General features: G+C 44.8%; 1 protein-coding gene across 3 annotated transcripts in view; it reads right to left on the bottom strand.

The window, feature by feature from the left end:
• Nucleotides 1-15,780, bottom strand: part of DRAM2 (DNA damage regulated autophagy modulator 2) — a 320,140-nt gene extending 304,360 nt beyond the window's left edge. Inside the window, exon 1 of one of the 3 annotated variants that reach the window (XM_069238992.1) lies at nucleotides 15,088-15,780. In XM_069238992.1, coding sequence (XP_069095093.1) covers nucleotides 15,088-15,230 — 143 coding nt within the window. In that variant the 5' untranslated portion in view covers nucleotides 15,231-15,780. The remainder of the gene's footprint in view (nucleotides 1-15,087) is intronic. The other 2 variants (XM_069238990.1, XM_069238993.1) reach the window with 2 other exon arrangements.
• Nucleotides 15,781-20,056: the final 4,276 nt, after the last annotated feature.

Here is a 20,056-nt window from a genome sequence, read left to right on the forward strand (position 1 = left end):
CTCAGACTCACGGTCAGGGAGGTCCAAGGATCCCCAATACGTAGCAATGCAGCACTTCCCGGGTCCAAGGGGCATGGGAGTCTTTCTGCCATTCGAGGGCCACGGCTCTGTGTTTTTGCTTAGGCTGTCACGGTCCTCCTCATTGACTGCGTGTCAGCTGCAGGGGCCCTTGCCTGTGCAGGCCCCCATTTGGCATCCACTCTCCCTTATCTGTGGAGCTGTCCTAGTAGGGGAAGGAGTGAGGCACTCCGCAACAGGGTCGATCTGCCTGACCTGGCCAGTGTTCAGCAATCCGTTGGCTGTGGTCTGGACCCAGTCACCACCCAGGTAAGATATTGCCACCAAATCAGCAGTCAGGAGCTGCCCTCCACCACAGAGGTATATTGGCATGAGATGGTCCCCAGTTTGGGACTGACTGAAGCAGTTTGTATGCAGGCCAGCGTGGAGCCCCAATATCATTCCTCTGCCATGTCAGCCCTCTTGGCCATGCCCCCCTCACAGTGCTAATCTTATTAGCAAATAAACACCTTTTAAACCCCCCACGTAACTCTTCTCCCAATGGTGGATATGCACAAACTTTAAAAAAAATAAAAGATGGTTAAACATGCTAAGTCCCTCCACAATTTCAGGCAGATTCATCAATTGGTGCCAGAGTTATCAGCAAACAACAAATATTTTTTCCCCACACTCCTTCAATGTTAGCCCTTTATTAACTGCACTGTGTATCACTTGCTAACTACTTGCTACATGCGAGACAGGTTGATAAAACAGCACCAAAATTACAAGCATATCAAAATTTTATTACCCCCCTCTAAGTATACCCCACTTTATGGATTGGCAGAACTATTGACATACCAAATTAGTGGCAAATGTTTTAGCAAATGATCACTTTTAATTTGGTTCTGCCAAATTTCATGCATTTTGGTCAAATTGTGACAAAGTTAACAAATAGGTTTCCCAAGGTTTTCAAATGACACGATATCCAAAACTTCTAAATTTTTCAAGACCACACAGCACCTTTTTCAAATGCTTATGTCTCAAAAACTACTTGAACAAACTGCAAACAAATCATACAAACACACTTTCTGAGTAAAGTTCTACCTTCAAGCTAACTTTGGTGTCAATTTGTTAAGCAGTTTTTGCTCTACCTTTCAGCAAAATCTCCTTTGGGAGATAAAATAGGAAAAGATGCATGTATTCTTTCTCTCTTTTATCCAAAGAAGGATCTTCACAAAACTTGGCATACTTAGCAGGGGCGGTTCCTCCGCTATGGCAGAGGAGCGTCACCTCCACCCCCCTTAGCTAGCAGCAGCAGCTACAAACCTTTACAAATAAAATGATAATAAACAATGTTTATTATTGTTTTATTTTTAAATAGGCGGGCCATGGGGGTGACGAGCACTTTCGGGACAGCCAAACACACATGCACACAAGGGCTCTTTCCAACCTAGCACTGTGTTGCCAGCTTGGAGAGAGCAAGCCCAAGCTCCCAGTCTGCGTTGGAGCACCCAGGAAGGGCGCTCCAGCGAATCATAATGCTGCTCTGAGTAGCGTTGAGATTGACCGCAGGGCAGGCTGGGAGCCTGTGCCTGGACTCCGTCGGAGAGCAGTGGTGCGGTGGTTGATTAAGGAGATGTTTATTAAAATATATATATATATATTTTTTTTATTCCCCTCGCCCGCCACCTTGCCCAGTCACCAGCCAGGACTGATACTTAGCTGACTGAGTTAGTATATTACCAATAATCATGCTCATCCATTCTCTGGTCACATAATGTCTTTGCAAATGAAACACTGTCTCAAACATAACTATACAGTGCTATCACCACTGTGTGATAAGCACACGCAAACTCAGAAACTCATATGTTTGGCCAGATAGACTTCTAGTTAAGTTGTGTTAAGCACATACAGCCAGAGTCTATTAGCAATGAAGATTAAGCAGTTTGGACATATTGAAATGACGCTTATGTTAGATTCTGCCATTCCTATGGCCTTGCAGGACCAATTGGGTTTGGCATCTGTCACACCTTGCCCAGTGTTTCTTCAGTGTCTCTGTGAGTGTAAGAGACTGTCTCTGAGCCATGATGTCAATGTGAGTATACTGTCAGACTTTTTTATTTGGTGCTGGTTCTATCTGTTACAGTAGAGACACACATTAAGTGAAGGGCTGAGCTGAATTATTATCTATGCTCTTGTAGGGGTGTCCGTGCAACTATTCGCCTTTACTTGTACTTTTTGTGTTAAGTGAACTTTAATGTAAACCTCTATATTTCTACATACAAGTCTACAGAGGCTACTTAACAAGCGCAGCCTGTGTTTACCTACATCAGGTCTATGTTCGGAGCGCAAATATCGCTTGCCTCCAGGACACTCACTTGTCCAGACTTAACGTCAGGGAATTACACAAGAGAGAGTGTACTGATTTTTTTACAGCAAGCTTGTCTACTGGCTCCTACATAGGTTTGTCAAGCATCCCATTTGCCATAATAGCCCCTCACCAGGCCATAATAGCCCCAGAGGGTATATTTGTGGTGGAAATGGGTATTTTTGAGGGTGACGCGCTAACAAAAGTATACACTGAAGCACTTGACACCTAACAGGTGGAATTTCTGGGAGCAGTAGAAATGTACACCCTGGCATTGTCGCAGTATCTTCTCTGGCACTGCCCAGGAAGAATGTGGATAAAATGTGGAAGGCTTTAACACATTAGTTACTGAATTGGAATCTAAACAAAGCATGGTGTGTATATGACATGAAGATTTTTCTACTCTCCAGTACATAGGTTGCATTCCAGACTCACATGTTTTTGCACTCTGCTCATGTACAGGGAATGATAGATCACAGTGGGGATATGTGTCAATGGTATCCCCTGTCGCCTCTCCTATTTGCCTTGTCTATTGAGCCACTAGCAGGAAAGGTCTGCTGTAAAGGGGTGCATAGGCAAATTAATATGTCCCTAGGAGCCCTGAGTAGTTCCCAGGGCTCAGTTTTCATTGGCTGATTGGAACAACCGCCTGCACGCAAGGGGTCAGGTGATATGAAAAAAGTAGGTGAAAGCAATTGGGCTGACACTAATTAGAGTACACAGCGCTATTTCAACACCACATTACCTCCAGTCGGCTGTGTTTGAGGGCATGGTAGGAATCTGGAGGGCATTATCCTTGACGAAGTAAGTGGTGTTGAAAGAGTGAGTGAACGAAAGGAGTTACCTTACTTGGACGTGGTTAGGGGGTATAGACCCATATATTGCCTGTATATGTCTTTGTAAATACTGGCACCAGCAGGATCAATGATGTACGCAGAATGATTTGAGTTGTTTATTAGTACTTCCAGTACTAGAGACTTCATTTGTGTATGGCGATAACAAATTTGTCTTCTTTAGTGTGTGACAATAGGAGACACCCATCCCACACAGACCATGAGGCCAGGCGTCCACCTGGCTTAGGTAAAAATGAAAAGAAAGGGGCAACACACCAAGACATGGCATGTTTTGGCAAGCAAATGTGTTACACCCGTTGAGGATGTGTGTGTCTTTATGAATATTGTCACATGTGCTGCATGTGTATTGTCATTTATTCATTGCTAATGTTCAAGTATGGACCACATGATTTGCTTGTGGCTTTGTCATACTATCTACCTGACTATTGTGTTTCCCAATACCTAGGGTACCTACTTTGACCTATTAAGGGAAAATAGGCTTTTTTACATATACTTACTAATGGCAGTAGTAGAGGGATCCGTTAGCCCTGATGAATGCCCAAAACCTAGACTTTGTAGAAGGACAGAAACATGTCAGCACTATAGGGGGACACAGGGGCCATGATACCCCACCTGACTTAATACTTTTTATTAGTATTTTTATCCATTCCAGGATACCACAAACTAAAGGAACCCTTGTGGTTTATCCCAAAGTATTTAGGCATTTAGCCAATTAACTGGATCCCAGAGAAATATCCAGGCAAGAAAGCTGTAGGAACTCCCTCGAGGTAGTCCCCCTTGAGGTTGAGCCCGCCCTGGTATTATTATCTTACAAGTATGGGATGAGGTGGCCGCTGATAAAGCATGTCACATTACGTGAGTGAACCCACCTCATCCAAGTGAAGGAATTGCCCTGAGAATGACTATGAAGGCTCCAGGGCTGGATAGTACTTCTTGAAAATGAGTACTAAAAATAAAAAACATGGCTCCATATGATTCAATTGCCGCACCATGATGTGTTTGTGACAAATTAATACAGACGCATTAGTTCATACCACCTCATTGCATGCAGATGATGTACTGTTACTTGGGATGCAGAGAGGGATCTCTGGAAGCCTTGATGACTACTTGGAAACATTTTGGTAAAACATTAGGATTAAGGATCAACTTGAAGAAAGCCTGTCTTTATATTTTTAAATCACTGTTAGAACTTGGGATTTTTGAACTACCCAATTTATCCCTAAAGTGGGTGCATATTATATTCCACTATCTGCATATTAAATCATATCACACAGATTCTGAGCTGCTTGTGTGGTCACCTTCAGCGGTTCCTCACTCACAGTGCTCAAGGAGCCATTTTCATGAAGGACTTATCAGGCACCTAGGAGTCATGAGCTTTCTGGAAGCAACTACTATTTTTCAGCAATGCACCCTTTATTTATTCATCAACATCTCTATGCATCTGCCTAAACGTTTGCTCAGTGATTAGGATACCATGCTCAATGATCTTATATTGGTAGGATGTAGGCATAGGGTCTCCTTCTGAAAACTCCAATTACCAACCCCAGAGGGTGGGCTTGGAGCCATGGATTTCGAGTTGTGTTATTAAGCTGTGCAGCTCTAAACGTAGATGGGTGGATCATTGACATAGATTTCCCAGGAGCTCTGTATACACGAGAGGAGATAGAGGACAGCTCAATACTTGTGCAGGTATTTGTAAAGCAATAGCTGGGCTACCACTTCCCCAAGTTATTGGACACAGCCAGATGGCGGTGGAGCAAAGTTCTGAACGAAAAAAAGGATAAACTTCAGAGCTAACACTGAGGCCTCTGCATAGCTTTTAAAAGTGTCTGGATTAACAGGTGCAAACATATGGACAGAGGAGGGACTTACAATGCTGGGAGACAATTGTAAAGCCTTCACAGATGTATTCCATTCCTTCAGGACAATTCTTTATTTTTGGTTACTTGAGTAAAACACTAAAAATGATCTGGAATTATGATTCTGATGAGTCAAAGACTCAAAGCGTTTGCCATGCAGCAAAAATTGTGTGTAGAAAGAAGGTGGTGTCCCAGCTGTATCACACGTTGCTTAATAGGACCAGGGTCACATTGGAAATACTGACGGAGGCCAGGAAGGAATGTTTAGTTGAGGGCTTACTCAAAGAGGATTGGCAGTCAGCTGTGCGGCACCCACAAGTGACGGTAGTGTCACGAGTAACATGCCAGGCTTAAATTGATGCAACACAACATTCTATATCATACATACCTGACGCTGTGCCGCCTTAACTGCATGTCCCCATCAGTTTCAGGTCACGGTCCAAGATGCCAGACTCAAGGTGCCAATGTAATGTGCATGCTCTGTTCATACCCACCCTTACCAATGTTTCAGACTGACAGTATTGAGTTTAGTGGGCATTTAATAGGTGACACAATAGGCTGCAGTCCTAGACCCTGTTTATTGACCTAATAATTAGGTAATGGAGAAAAGATATGTCTCAGCTAAAAGACAGCTTGCCACTATGTGGAAGCATTCAAATGCTCTGCTAATAGCCCAGTTGAAGTAGGAATGAACTGAAGAGGCAGAGGCGGAAAGTATGGACATTTCTGTATAAAAATAAGACGAGGAAGGGAGCTGCATGTTTGACTGTGGGGCACTAAACTCCTAGAATTAGTTGAAAAAGGCCACAATAATAATTCTTGTTAATAAGAGAATTACGAGGTGTATACTTTGGGGGATTTAAATACTTTACAATTTTGTAATTCCACCCGAGCTGTTTGTGCATATTATTTATGTCAAACAGCACACATAGCAGTTTCTAATTGAATTTCACATGTGTGAAAACCCAGCTGATTCTGACAAACGAGAGTGTGCATTCTCCAGTATGTTTTCCCAAGCAAAATGTTTGGCAGTTTTTTCAGGGATATAAAAATGTATAACATGCATTCTAGCGATATGCTTATGAAATGATCATAGAGACACAAAAGACCCATAAGTTACAATATGTTGTTGGTCACATGGCAGCGATGCAATTATTGAGAAAACATTATTCTATTACTAACATATCAAGCTGTATCCTCAAATATCTAAAATACTAATAGAAATATTTCCAAAATAAAGGCTAAAACTTTCTACCCTTCCGTGGATCACAGCATACACAGTTTGCAAGGACAATGTCCAGCAATCTCGTCGTTCCTGGGCTTGTTACAATTCAGATACATTTGCGATGTTGTGCTACTAGCACTGGAGAAAGGACACTAGTTTGTACAGAACGTTCTAAATTTAATAAAATACAGACTTGGGATACAGACTCCTGGCAGGTAGGTGCGTGTAGTGAATTAATCAGGTGCTGACTTAATCCTGGTCAATTATACACGTGAAAAAGACGTTTGCCCTTGTCTACAAGTATCTCCAGGGATCTGGGTGTGCGCCGTGGAAAGTGAGTGAAGGAGTTAGGTTGCGGTTTACAGAGAAAGCCCACGTGGCACAAGGACGTTTCACACGTGTGAGTGCTCAGTGCTGGCACAGCATCGGTTACACCGCAAATAAAGCAAATTTAGGCCATTCATCACACATTGCTAAATGGAGTCCTGCAATTTTGGGTTACGTCACCAAAGATGGCGTCCACCTTTGCAAAGTAAAACATGCAGTGCAATTCTAAGATCTTCAGGTTCGGACCTGACACTCAAACTCGAAGAACAAAATGTACATATGAAAACATCAGCCATTTTTTTAACTGGTTCTTAAATAGAGAAATAATGAACAGTCTGCATTGTTAGATCCTCAATCTTTTTCTTAAAATCTCTCAAAATGTATCTATTCTCAGACCTTAGTTTTCCTTGGATAGGGCAGTTACGATGGATGGCACCTAAATGCAAGCTATCTAACAATCATACTCATTCAAACAACTGACACACTCCTCCGAGGCTTTACCCAGACCCGAAGGAAGAGCAATCAGAGAATGCGCTACGATGCGACAACGATGTTAGTTAGCACTATACAGATGCGAATAAAGTAAAACACCGTCTTAGGGTCCAAACAATAAACCCCCTTCTGCAGAGCAGCCCTGAGGCTGCACTCAGTACCGCTCCTGCTTATTCATATAGCTCATGGATACTCGAAGTACTGCCCGCGGGCCTCATGTGGCCCCTCTGACCTTTACATGCGGCCCCCTGGCCAACAGGAGCACTGAGCAGCTGTTTGCTCGACTCCACACTAACAATAAAAATATGAAATAGCCACACAGTCATTTATTTCAAACTTAAAAGAAAGGAAATAACTAGGGACTCCTGCACTTAACTTTAGAAACACCTTCACTTTTAAAGACATCTTGCAGCATAAGTGTCATAAACTAAGACAGTCTCTTCAAAATTAAAAAAGTGTATTGAGTTAAAATGCAGAACCTTTTCACCTTAGAACAAGTGACTTGTCTCTTTAATTTACTACTGGTGCTGTTATCAGGGTAAGGGGAAGACTTAGGGCAAATGAAACATAGAAGCAGGTTAGAAGCAGCACACACAATGAAATCATGTAATTCGAGGTACTCTCATATGTGACAATGCAGAACAAGCATTTACAATGCAGTGGGTCTCGCGTTTTCTCAAGTTAGAGCTGTTAGCATTGTAAATTCCTAACTTTTCTTGTCACCTAAATTGAAAATGGAAACAGTTGAGATAAGCGAGCCAATTCAAAGCGCTGCAGCTGCCACAGCTGCCATGAGCATAAGCGCGAAGGAGGGACACAAAAGTAAAAAGAAGTTTGCTTGCAGTGAAACTTATCAGCAAACGTGCAATTATCCTTGTAACATGGACGGTGTCCAAGGCAGTACCAAAACTGCCCCAAGGAAGGACAAATGTATAGCATTTACCAATGATAACAAAGGATATTTGAACGGCAAGCCTATGAACTAATGGTATTGATGGGCGTGCGGTGGGAGGGGTTGAAAGCCCACAGATAGATTAAGCGCTTGGGTTCTCCACGTTAAAAAATGAAGAAGTATAGGGAACACACACCAGTCATAGAGAACGTACAACACAATAACACAACACTTACTGTGAACTTAATCACCTTTAACTATTTATTTACTTTTTGTATATAGCTTAGTTCTCAGCATTTCAATAAGTTAATGTGTGCACTGATATAAAAATTGCCAGTGCAGCATTACGTTTCAGCTTGTAGTCTCACTGTTTCATTTCCGGTGTTGTTGTCCGAGCCATCGGAAAGCGTAGCTTCTGGCCCCCTCCCTCTTCTTTTTACAGGTCAGAGGCGCCCCTGTCCCGTTCCTCTTCCCAGTTGGGTTGTCAGGCAGCTGTGTAAAACGCCACTTACCAGCTAGCAGCAGGGACAGGTGTTAGAATGATACAATCATACGATTCCATTCCTGCCACGCTCTTTAATCACACTAAAACAAACATTTCATAGTCTGCAGAATTCTCAGCATTTCTGCAGAATTCTTTTTTAAATACCAACAAATCTACATTTCCAAGCAGAGGGAAAGCATGTAGAAACACCAGAAAGGCAGGAGGAAAGACTGCAACCCAGAGCGGCAACTATTAACGTAGACTAGTAACACTGCAGGTGCTGACTGAAGCACTCAGTTGCAAGAGCAGCTGAGTCCGCAGGTGGGTGGAGCGGCCAGCATGTCAAGCTTTTGCAGATAAGCTAGCCAGCTAGGGCACCTCTGTACTCTTTAACAGAATGCAGCAAGCACTATTATGTTAGGTACACAATCGTGCAAAGGAGGCCCTAAGGAAAGGTGTGTGAAGGTGCACGCATCCTGACACAAGGGCAGACAATGGCTCCTGTGACAGGGGTGGAGAAGCAAGAGGCTGACCGAGGTCCTTATAGTCAAGACTCTGAAACTGAAGCCAAACCCTAGGCTCTAGGTCGACAAGCAAGCTCTACATTTTAATAAGCTCATTATCAGGAAAGCTGGAAATAAACCAAACGCAGTTAGGAGCGTTTTTAGCATCATTTTGGCATCAGTCTGACAAACAAACATTTTTCACTGGTTTTGCAGATTTTAACTCCTTTTCCGGCGGCAATTTGAAAAACATACAGCAGATTTGGACTGCCTCTCCTCATAAATTGCAGACGCAACTAATGAAGCAATGCTTATTGCACCATTACATCTTAGTGTCAAACCTGTGTGTTGTATAGACAGTGTCATGGAATTCCTCAGCCTAAGACTTTCCCATTTATATTTCTTAACTTTCTGGAATTGTTCAGTAGAAAAAAACTTCTAGATTATTTAATAGTTCTTGTTTTCCTTTCAATTCAGTTCCACCTCCATAAAACGTGGGTTTTCAAATTCGTTGCTCCGATTCCCTGGATATTCTGGACGATCAGTTCCAGCTATTTATATGTGAAATAAATAAAAAAACTAAATGAACCACACAACTTTAACCAGACTAGAAGGGAGATATACCATGATTCGCATCTCTATCATTCGTTAAAAATGGCGAACAGCACATTAGCCAGTTTAGCTACTAAACGAGCAAGAAAGGAAGTCCATACAAGACGAAAATAAGCAAAGCCTTTTCACAATAGTGATACTGCAAATGAACAGCACACCATTATAAGTACAAGGTTAAACATTCAGTAGCTGTGCCATTGTACTGACGTAAACCCATTAAGAGCTGGTACTTTAATAGTGCTTAGTAGAACCGCTGCCTCAAGTAAACAACAAGAGATAACCATGAGCGATATCAGTGCTGCTCTCAGCAGAGAGGGCGGAGGCGAAAGGGGCACTAGAAAACATTATTAGTAACAACATTTGGAAACGATTCTGAAAATATATCTCGGATCCTCTTTCTTAAGGCACCTACACACTTTAGTTTTCGTGTTCGCAGGAGCCCCGGGCCGCTGCCAGTGACTGGTTCTGTGTGACTGTTTATGTTTCGGTCCCTGTCCCACAGCCACGAGACGAGGGAAGTGAAAACGGTGAAAAGTGGGAGAAGCTGAGGGATGGATCCAGAGTGAAGAGTGAAGTGAGAGCTGGAGCTTTGTAGCTGAAAAAGAGGCACACGTGTGAGGAAGGTGGGTGGTACAATAATACAAGCATTTACAATGCAACGGGTCTCGCGTTTGCTCATGTTAGAGCTGATCGCATTGTAAACTCCTAACCCGACTTTTCACCTATCGGACAAAAGTGCATTTATGTACATAACCCGAGAAAGTGAAATTAACTATATAAAGCGCTCGACTTCTGCCAAGCGAGATCGCGCTCGTAAATTAGAGAAAAAGAAGTCTACGAGCCCGATGGAAAACAGTGAGCCTCGCATGTTTTCTGTACTTGGTCGCTGCGCTGGAGGAGGGCTAGCTACCGGAAAAGGCATGACGTATATGTGTCTTCGGCAAATGGAAGCAAGCAGATTTTATTAGGCAAGCCCACGAACCAATAAAAAACACTAACGTGAAGTTGACAAGGGCTCCGAGCCCTTTTCTAAATACTAAAGAGTCTCACTGCGATACGCATGCGTGAGCGCATGCAACGCAGGCTCGACCCTAAAAAGGAGGGGAAGTGATATTAAACAATTGCCTAGGCTCACACAATTTAGAAAAGTGGATAAGCCAGGATTCATTCCAGGTTTTCTGGTTTCCCATTGTTTATTTCAGCCACTAGTTGTATATCCTTCGCTTCTCCTACATTTATCTTGCCAACAAGCCCCCCAGCCACCCTAGCCGCCCTGGCATTAATGCGGCCCCCGGGCACATCACAGATCAAACTTTTTGGCCCCTGGGAAAATGTTTGCGAGTACCCATGATATAACTGCTTCGGGATCTCGCAGTGGAGTCAAGGCTTCTCTATGCATTTGGACAGTTTGATAAGGAATGGTCAGGAATTTCAAAGTTATATATAAGTGAAAAGGTTCCTGTACTCTGGCAAGTGTGAAGCCACAAGGAAAGTACACAGCATGTCTGCATTATCGACATAACAATGTAACTACCAACCATAGAGTATGAGGATATTATAGGTCACCAGAGAAGTTATGAGCCCCATAAAGGTAAGACACCAGGCCAAGTGCTTGTGACGGAGCTCAGAGTGACTTAAAGCGAACTTAGTGAGGTATGTTATTGTATATAATACAAAAATGACATTTCAATCAGTCACAGTTTGTCTCCCGAAGCTAGGAAACTTTGCAATTTTGGAAAGGCAGAATTTGCACACTGCATCTGATGGTGGATGTATGCATCATGGCTGTTTCTTCCTTAAAATGGAGGAAGCACGTCTGCGGCATGTGGCTGTCTCATGGGGGTTTTGCTCCATGTGTGTGTACCAACGTCACAGCCAGAAGATTAGTAAAAGTTGTATCTTCAAGAGAAGTAAATGGTATTTTTGGTATTAGCTGAATAAATGTATAAAATTGTTTTAGTCACTTTAGTCCCTGTCAGCTGTAAGCCTCTGAACAATCGCCTCATTGCGTATCTCTGGGACATTGCTCAAAAGCTCGTGGCAGATAAGTCTGCTACAGCGGAACTTGAAACCACAACTATTTTAGATAACTTTGTGAACAGTTAAAATCATTTGAGTTATTTACACATTATGTTTTCGTGATTCTGTTACATTGATGATCCCATCTGAGTACAAAAACCTATTAAAGCATTACTTCCTGAGTCTCTCATGTTTGTTATATCATTCATTTTCGACAGACTATTAATTCAGCAATGATCTCCCCAGGAAGGGCAGACCAGCTTTATACTTAACAGCAGGACATGGATGCCAAAGGTGAAAAATCACACAAAAAGGACACGAGGTGGCTGAAATATGTGGCAAGTTACCAAGCTGGTATTGTGAGAAAATCAGTAGCCAGAGAAATCTGACTCCCTGTCACGTGTGAGAGGGAATATATGGGCACAACTCCAGTGGACCAGGGCCGGAGGCTCGTAGCACTGGTCACAAAATACTGGTCATAATTTGCGACCAGTGTGGTAATTTGGGAATTCCGTTTGAAAGGAGGTGTCAGACTGAACATTGAAAAGTTAAAATGTTGAGATATTGTGACATTTGGGGCAATAGTGATGGCTTTGCATGGTGGCTTCGGGAGTTTTGGCTTGCGGAATTAACCATAACTGGGGAATGTCAGTGGGTTTTCAGTTTTATTTCAAAACCATAAATACACTTTAATGATGTGTTTTAATTGTACCTAAAAGCATGCATACCCATGCCAGTAGGTAGTTATCCTTAGGACCATGTTTCCATTAAAAAAAAGCATTTTTTTTACTTGCTTATCTCTTTACTGCCGTTTGACGAATCTTCATGAAATTTTCCCCCCAAAAAAGGTTGCGTACAGAAGGTTTTGGGGTGATCCGTCAAGTGGGGGCTGAAAAAAAGGGGGGGGGGCAAAAACCATGTGTTTCCTGTGTCAATTAGCATAAAAGCTTTGACCACAACTACCGCATGAACCACTGGACGGAATTACACCAAATTTAACAGAAAGCTAGCTTTCGGTACTCAGATTATGCTTTTGGTTAATTGGTGTAAATCCGTTCAGAAGTTTTTGAGAAATTAAAGGAAGTCCAAATTTCTATATCTCCAACCCCCTATTATAGTTATCTCAAATAGCTATAACTTGTGCCCTAAGGTAACTATTACTCGTGCCCCTGCCAAGCACAGTTTTTTCATCAAAAATTTGAATGCAAATATTACATTAATATGATTAATGATGTTATCAAAGATGTCATGAGTGTCGTAATTTGTGGGGTAAATAGCAGTGCATGGTGAGGGCGTGAGTTATACTTATCTTAGGGCATGAGTTATAGCTACTTGAGATAACTATAACTATAATAATAGGTGAATTTCTATAGTTTTGTACGTCAGACATGTGAGCCTTACTATAACATCCCTGTAACCTTTGTTTTTATAAGTGAATTTCTATGTTTTTTTTAAATTCTATTTCCTAACTATAATGTCCCCATACCCTTTGTTTTTTTCCAGAGGATTTTCATGGGTTTTTTATAACATAAAGTGATTTTCATTACTATACGTTAATCCAACCACTGCCGCACACTGTTGCGCATGCCCTTCGGCCAGGCCCTGCGCCCAACCCCCTGTAACTACCGAACCCCACACGAAACATGGCTTAGCCTGTGGCCACGCCCTGCAGCCAAACCCTATAAACTGCAGCCAACCCCTATAAACTTCCAACCCAGCACTGCGCACGGCCTTCAACTCAGACTGTGTTTAAAATAGTCAGTATTTGTATTGATTTGGTGGTGATACCAGGTACGTTTAGATATTTAAGGAAGTACTGGAAGTCTGGGGCTATAGCATACAACAAGATGAAGGTACTCTAGAGAAGCATGTCTTCCAAACAGGACTAGAGAGATGATGCAGGGTAAGTTTAGATATTTAAGGAACTGCTGGAAGTCATTACTGCTGAAAGAGAGAGATGTCCTCACTATGCCATAGCCTTCCTACCCATTCCATCCTGATGGACATCACACTTTGGGGTGTAGATCTTCCCCAAGGTGGGTTTTGAGGGTGTCTAAGCATTGCCAGGATTTGAAAGAGTTTCAAAGTGTAGGAAGTCAAATGTTTATGGGAGCCCAGAACAAAAGATGCCTGATTCCGTTCTGGTGTATGTAGTCTCTAAGAAACATATGGCTGCGGAATTTTCGGTCCGCAGGGGAGGTTTTCACACCTTCTCCTCTTTATGCACCTTACATGCGAACTCTTCAGCTCAGTTGCGTTTGTTGGATCAACCTCAGATTACAATCATAATACGTTACTTTACACCGTTTTTAATCAAGCAATTTTGATGTTTCTAAAAACTGTGAGCAGGAGCTGCTGTATCCTTTTTAATGGTAGTTGATTTATCAACCTCTGAAGGATGAAGGTTTGGGTTAGCCCTGCCCATGTGAAAGCTTCGAAAACCTGTGACCAGCACATTTTAAGCTTATTTCCGTAGGAGACGCACTAGTTGCTTACAACATTAAGAATCTCTGCCCTCTGTTTTTACTTGCTCCGAGTCTCGCTATATCAGACTACCGTTCACTTCATACATGTCCTCGTGGCTGTGCTTGAAAAAAACATCCTGGCCCAAGGTAGGCTTTGAGTAAAAACATATTACAAAGGCGATGAAATGTACACCTAGAGAAAAGTAGGTTTCTTCTGTCCATGGGATAGTGTAATTAGTCGTGGAGAGTGCGGGGGTCGTAACTGCCATGTAGATGTAGTTATTGGATGAGACACTGTGCCTGTTTTATTAATGTTTTCTAAAAAAAATCTCATAGGAGTCTTTCCCCGCACTTCAGCTGAAGAAGGTGGTTTTGCCCGTGGCAATCCAGCTTTAAGTCTCTGCAGGTGGTGCCACAGGTGGGATTGGGTAGTGTTAGTGCTGGAACTGGGCAGTGCCAGTGGCGGAACTGGATACTATTAGTAGTAGAAGTTGGAGCTTTCTAAAGAAACAGTTTGGATAACTGCACTTATCTTCTTACAAAGTAAGCACTGCAGTCAAAAAACTATTTTTTTACAACATGATCATGACCCCCCCACCCACCTTTACATCCGGACTCTAAACAAAATAACCCACAATATGTGTATGCAAAACGTTTCTCCAGGAGTAACAGTGTGCTATTTTCATGAAAGAGGGATTCGGAAATGCAACATTCGCTCGATTAAAAACTCACCTGGTGAGATGTGGCAAGGAGTTAAAAACTACTGCTAAAATCTGTCACGCAGTAACATACTGCAGTCCTAGTGAGCACACTCAGGATGTTAATCTTCAGCGATCTATACGTATCACTGAGTTGTAATTTACAGTGCTTCAAAACTCCAAGCCCGAGATACCCATATCAGTATGCATTTGTATTACATCATGCAGTTCTTCTTGAAAGTGAAAAGCCATTTGAAGCGGTACACAGGTTGTGATCCGGGCGTTCACCTACCTGATGTAGGGGACCAGGGGGTCAACGTGGTGGAGGAGGACGGCGGTGATGTAGGAGAAGATGAACGCAGCCGAGGACCAGACCACCAACGCCCAAGGGCAAAAGCAGAGGCCCTGCTGGAACCACCACATGGTGTGAGGCATCCTGCTAAAGCTTCCGCGCGCGCAGACGAGGCTATAAAACTAGCCTTGGACACTTTACGTGCTTTGAAGGAGCACCTGTGACATGTAGTGCGTCACAAAATGAAATGAACACAAAAAAATTAAGTGCAGAAACCTGGGGGTAGAAGTGGCTTCCAGAGGGGGCGCGCCATGCGCTCTCCACAGACCCTGAGGCTAGGAGGCACACGGCGCCGTTCAAGTGCTGCCGCTGCTTCACATCTACCGCCGTTAATTTCCCTAAAACAGCCACGTGAATGTCCCAAGATGTGGTGTCGTGCAGCTGCACGTCTGCACTGAGGGGGGAGCACTTTCAGTTTCTATTCCGTGGTTTGACCAGAACGAAGCCAACAGGAAAGAGCTGATTTTTTCTGCTTTTACAAGGTCGGTAGGCTCGGTGGCGCAATCGCGTACTTTTCAGAGTGGCGACGACGACGGCGAGGAGCGGCGATGGACGGATGCCCAGCGCTGTTTGCATAATCCGGGGGGAGCAGCATGTGGTCTTGTGGTCGGTCGAGTCTTACACTGACGCTGAACCAGGAGACATGTTTTTTATGCCCCTGGAGCAGATCAGTGTTCACTCCTTGCGACTCACTTCCCTTTCCTTTCAAAACTGAAGTCCTAATAAGGAGAATAACCCCATGCAACAGGCTTTGTGTGTTGAGCTTTTAACGTTTGAATTGCAGAAAAGCTGTAATACTCAGTGAGAGTTATATGCTAACAGACAAACATTTCTTCTCAAGTTATGGGCAGGGTACGAGTTAAAAAATAATAATTGGCAAAGCCAATAGTTCAATGAATCAATTAGCCAACTTGTAGTGTGCGACTTGTCACCCGTGGGGGTATCCAGACACTGGCAGGGTCCAGGGTCTCAATTAAAGAGCCAGGTTTTCAGCATCCTATTGAACTGTAGAGTAGGAGAGGTCCTGAGGTTCGGGGGAGGCCGTTGCAGGCTTTGGCTGCGAGGTAAGAGAAGAAGTATCCTCCTGAACTGCTGCGTTGTATGTGGGGGGGTATTGGCCAGTGCGTGGAAGGCAGAGTGGAGGTTTCTGGAGGGTTTGTGGAATCTCAGGCAGTGGTTAATATAGATGGGTCCAGAGATGTGTAGGGTCTTGAACGCATAGGTGAGGAGCTTGAACTGGCATCTCTTCTAAACCGAAAGCGAGTGGATTTTCCTTGTGGTTGGGGTGATGTAGGTGCAATGCGGGAGATCCAGGATGAGTCTTGCTGCAGTGTTCTTGATGGTCTGTAGTCTTTGAACTAGGTGGCCCTTGGTTCCCACATAGAGGTCTTGCCTATCCAAGATCTAGTGGCATTGCCAATATTTCGTAGATGTGTTGCACAGCAGCCTTAGCTGCTGTGCAATATGTTCAAAATGGGGGTTCGGGTGGGGGTAAGCAATATTAGGGTGGTGCGGGGAAAGGGTAGAGGTAAACAGATGTGGGCAGCAATACGGAAAATGGATGTGTGGGAGGGGAAAGGAGAAATAGTACCTCAATCCCAGCATGAGCAGTGGATGGGCACTAATTTTGCTCCACAAAAAGGAACAGAAGTGATTCTCGGCCTATGCTGGCCAAATAGGAGGAAGCAAAGAAGAGTGACATTGCAGCCAACAAATGATAAGCAAAGCGCTGGCTCCAATACTTTTATTGTAAACAGTATGGCTCTCATTACGAGTCTGGCGGTCTTCGGACAAGACCGCCAGGCAAAATCCTGCCACCAACCCGCCAGTGTTGCGAGTCACATTCACCAAGCCGACGAAACACAGCCAGAAATCCAACACCACTGACAGCGAAAGAGCGACTGTCCATCCGCCTGGCCCACCATGCCGACACCATTCTGGCTGATATATTATGATTTTCAATTCAGCACAGCAGAACATGCACGGCTGGAAACCAATGTCAGTGCGCACCGTGGTAGGCTAGAAAATCACCACCAATAGAAGGCAACACCAGATTGGACAGCTCAAATACCCCACACCTGAAACACATACACACACCACACACACCTGTTCACCACACTATAATACACACACCCTCACCCCCCACAAACCTTTGCGAATATCACCGCGAGCCAGAGATATACTACCCACGAACCACTTCACATGGAGCAATAATTCACACGTTGCACGCACCTCCACATCAATCAGCCACCCACCCTGCATTTCACACGTATAGCACGCACCCCACAACATGTCACGCCACAAGCACCCACGCTTCACCAATAATCAGTTGCAGGTCATGCTGGACGAGATTGTCCGAGTGGAGCCACAACTGATGGGAGCACAAGTCCAGCAAACATCAATGGCCAGGAAAACCGAGCTATGGCAGAGGATCATTGACAGGGTGAACGCAGTCGGCAGCTACCCACGCACAAGGGAAAGAGGTGGAATGACCTTAGGCGGAAGGTCCGTTCCATGGCATCCAGGCACAACATCGCCCTCAACAAGACTGGCTGTGGACCCCCACCTCCTCCCCTTGACCTGACAACCTAGGAGGAAAAGGTCTTGGATATCATGCATCCTGAGGGCCTGACAGGAATCATTGGAGGGATTGATACTGGTAAGGAACCTACACCCTCTGAGCACTAACCACTCCAGTCCTGCATGCCTCCCAAGCACCTACCACTCCCCATCATATCACAAACCACAAGAATGCACCTCCCACTATCACTCCATCTTCCTACCCTGCATGCCATACCACCCCTCTCCCACTATCCACACACCCACACCGCACAATGCACGCTAAACCTTCACTATCTCCTCAACCACCACTCCCACAATCCATCACTAGGCATGCCGGATCTGAGTCATACTCACACCTCAGAATGGTGCACCTGAATGGATATTCATCCCAGAGTCCACCCAGACTGCTAGCCAAAACCACCTCACTACCAATGCCAATTACAGCAATGCCAAACAGCAAACCCACAACTGCAATTGATATGACAAGCATGGCCCAAAGGCCATTCACCATGCATTGTCAGCATTGCTGCAAATGTCATTGCCATCCCTGGGTATTGATTCCACCCACTGCAAGCAGCACACCATGACACTACAACCACATGTCCATGTAATAACTCTCACCCTTTCCATCCACAGCTAACCCTGCCACTGCCATCCAGCAGAGGATGCCAGGGTCAGACAGCCCTACCCAGCATGAAGGCCCCGGGGGATGTCTGGAGGACGACGAATTGCCTCGGCCATCTGGTGTGACTTGCCAGTCCACCTCCAGCAGCCCCAACCTAGACACCCCGGACTCACCCTCCAATGTGGTCACAACACCACAGTTGGCCCCTCCTTTCTAAACCTTTGCCTCAGGGACCACTCAATTAGAGGTGTGCCCCACAGTACAAAGGCCTGAGTCAAGGGCACCCACCCCAAAAAATGAAGGCCTTGGGCTACTGGGAGTGGGCACACTGTCCCAGGGGCACAGGCACAGGGAGCCAGGGCTAGTGGGAGGGGATCTGTGGTCCAAAGGAGGGGCAGCAACAACATCAGACTGGTCAGGAGGCCCTCAACCAAGTATTGGGTGCATACCACCAAACCCTGGACACCATGGCCCAGATCCTCACTACGCTGCAGGAGACCCAGAGGCTACAGAGGGAGAACCATCAGGAGGCCATGCAGCAGTGGCAGACCCACAATGCCACCCTGGCCTCCATAGCAGGGTTGCTGATGGAAGTTACCACCATCCATCGTCAGTCCACCTCCCACTAGCAGGCCCCTACCATTAGCCAGATCACATCTGAGCCCTCCATGTCAGCCGGAAACAGTGGAATGGAGGCCCTGCCACAGGACACGCAGGACACCAGCACCCCTTCCCTTGTAGCTGAGGAGCCCCCCATGCAAGCGAGGATGTCCAACCAGACATCCAGCCTCCACTGATGCCAAGACCACCGCCAGGAAGTGAGCCACTTCAGAACATACCGCCTTGTATGTCACAGCGACACCCTGTTGACTGACCACTGTCATAACATCTTTTTCACATGGCCATCCCACTGGACAACAACTCCCCACAGGTGGGCTAAGTACTCTGATGATCCCACACGCCATGACCCCACTCATCAGCCCTTGCACTTGTATTGTAAAAATAAACTCCTCTGAGCACAGTTTCTGTCTACGTCTTTATCTACAATGAGTAAAAAAAAATGCAGCTATCACATATGTAACAGGACCTACCAATTTATGTGACAGTGCTAAAAGGGGGAGCAATCATTTACACATTCTGTAATACAGTTAACAGCACCACATCTAAAGTACTGGGTTCACCCTATACCCACGTTGAACACACAACCCTGGTAGCAGCCCTGCACACGGCAGACATTGCTACAGGTTATATAACATGCCTCTGACACATACCTGTATGTCAGTGGAAGTATTGTATCAGCTCTGCTCTGGAATCAGCTGCATACTCGTCATCGGCCTCCTCATCACTCCACATATCCCCTTCATCAGCCACTGGCACAGCTGTACCCTCCTCAGCATCTAGTAATTTGATGTGACGGCTGAGAGCCAAATTGGGTAACATGCAGCACGCTACAATGATCTGGCACACTTTTGCTGGCCTGTACAGTAGGGCCCCTCCAGTAAGGTGCAGGCACCTGAATCTGGCTTTCAGCACTCCAAAGGTGTGTTTGATTACCCATCGGGTCCTACCATGGGCCTCATTGAAACGGTTGTCTGCTGCTGTAGTTGGATGCCTGAGAGGTGTCAGTAGCCATGGCAGGTTAGGATAACCAAATTCACTGTGTGCACAGAGGTAATAGGCATATTGAAAACTGTTGGTAAATCTGGAAGGTGGTGTAGAGTG

The sequence above is a fragment of the Pleurodeles waltl genome, chromosome 6 (genome assembly GCF_031143425.1).
Source record: "Pleurodeles waltl isolate 20211129_DDA chromosome 6, aPleWal1.hap1.20221129, whole genome shotgun sequence".
Classification (NCBI taxonomy): domain Eukaryota; kingdom Metazoa; phylum Chordata; class Amphibia; order Caudata; family Salamandridae; genus Pleurodeles; species Pleurodeles waltl.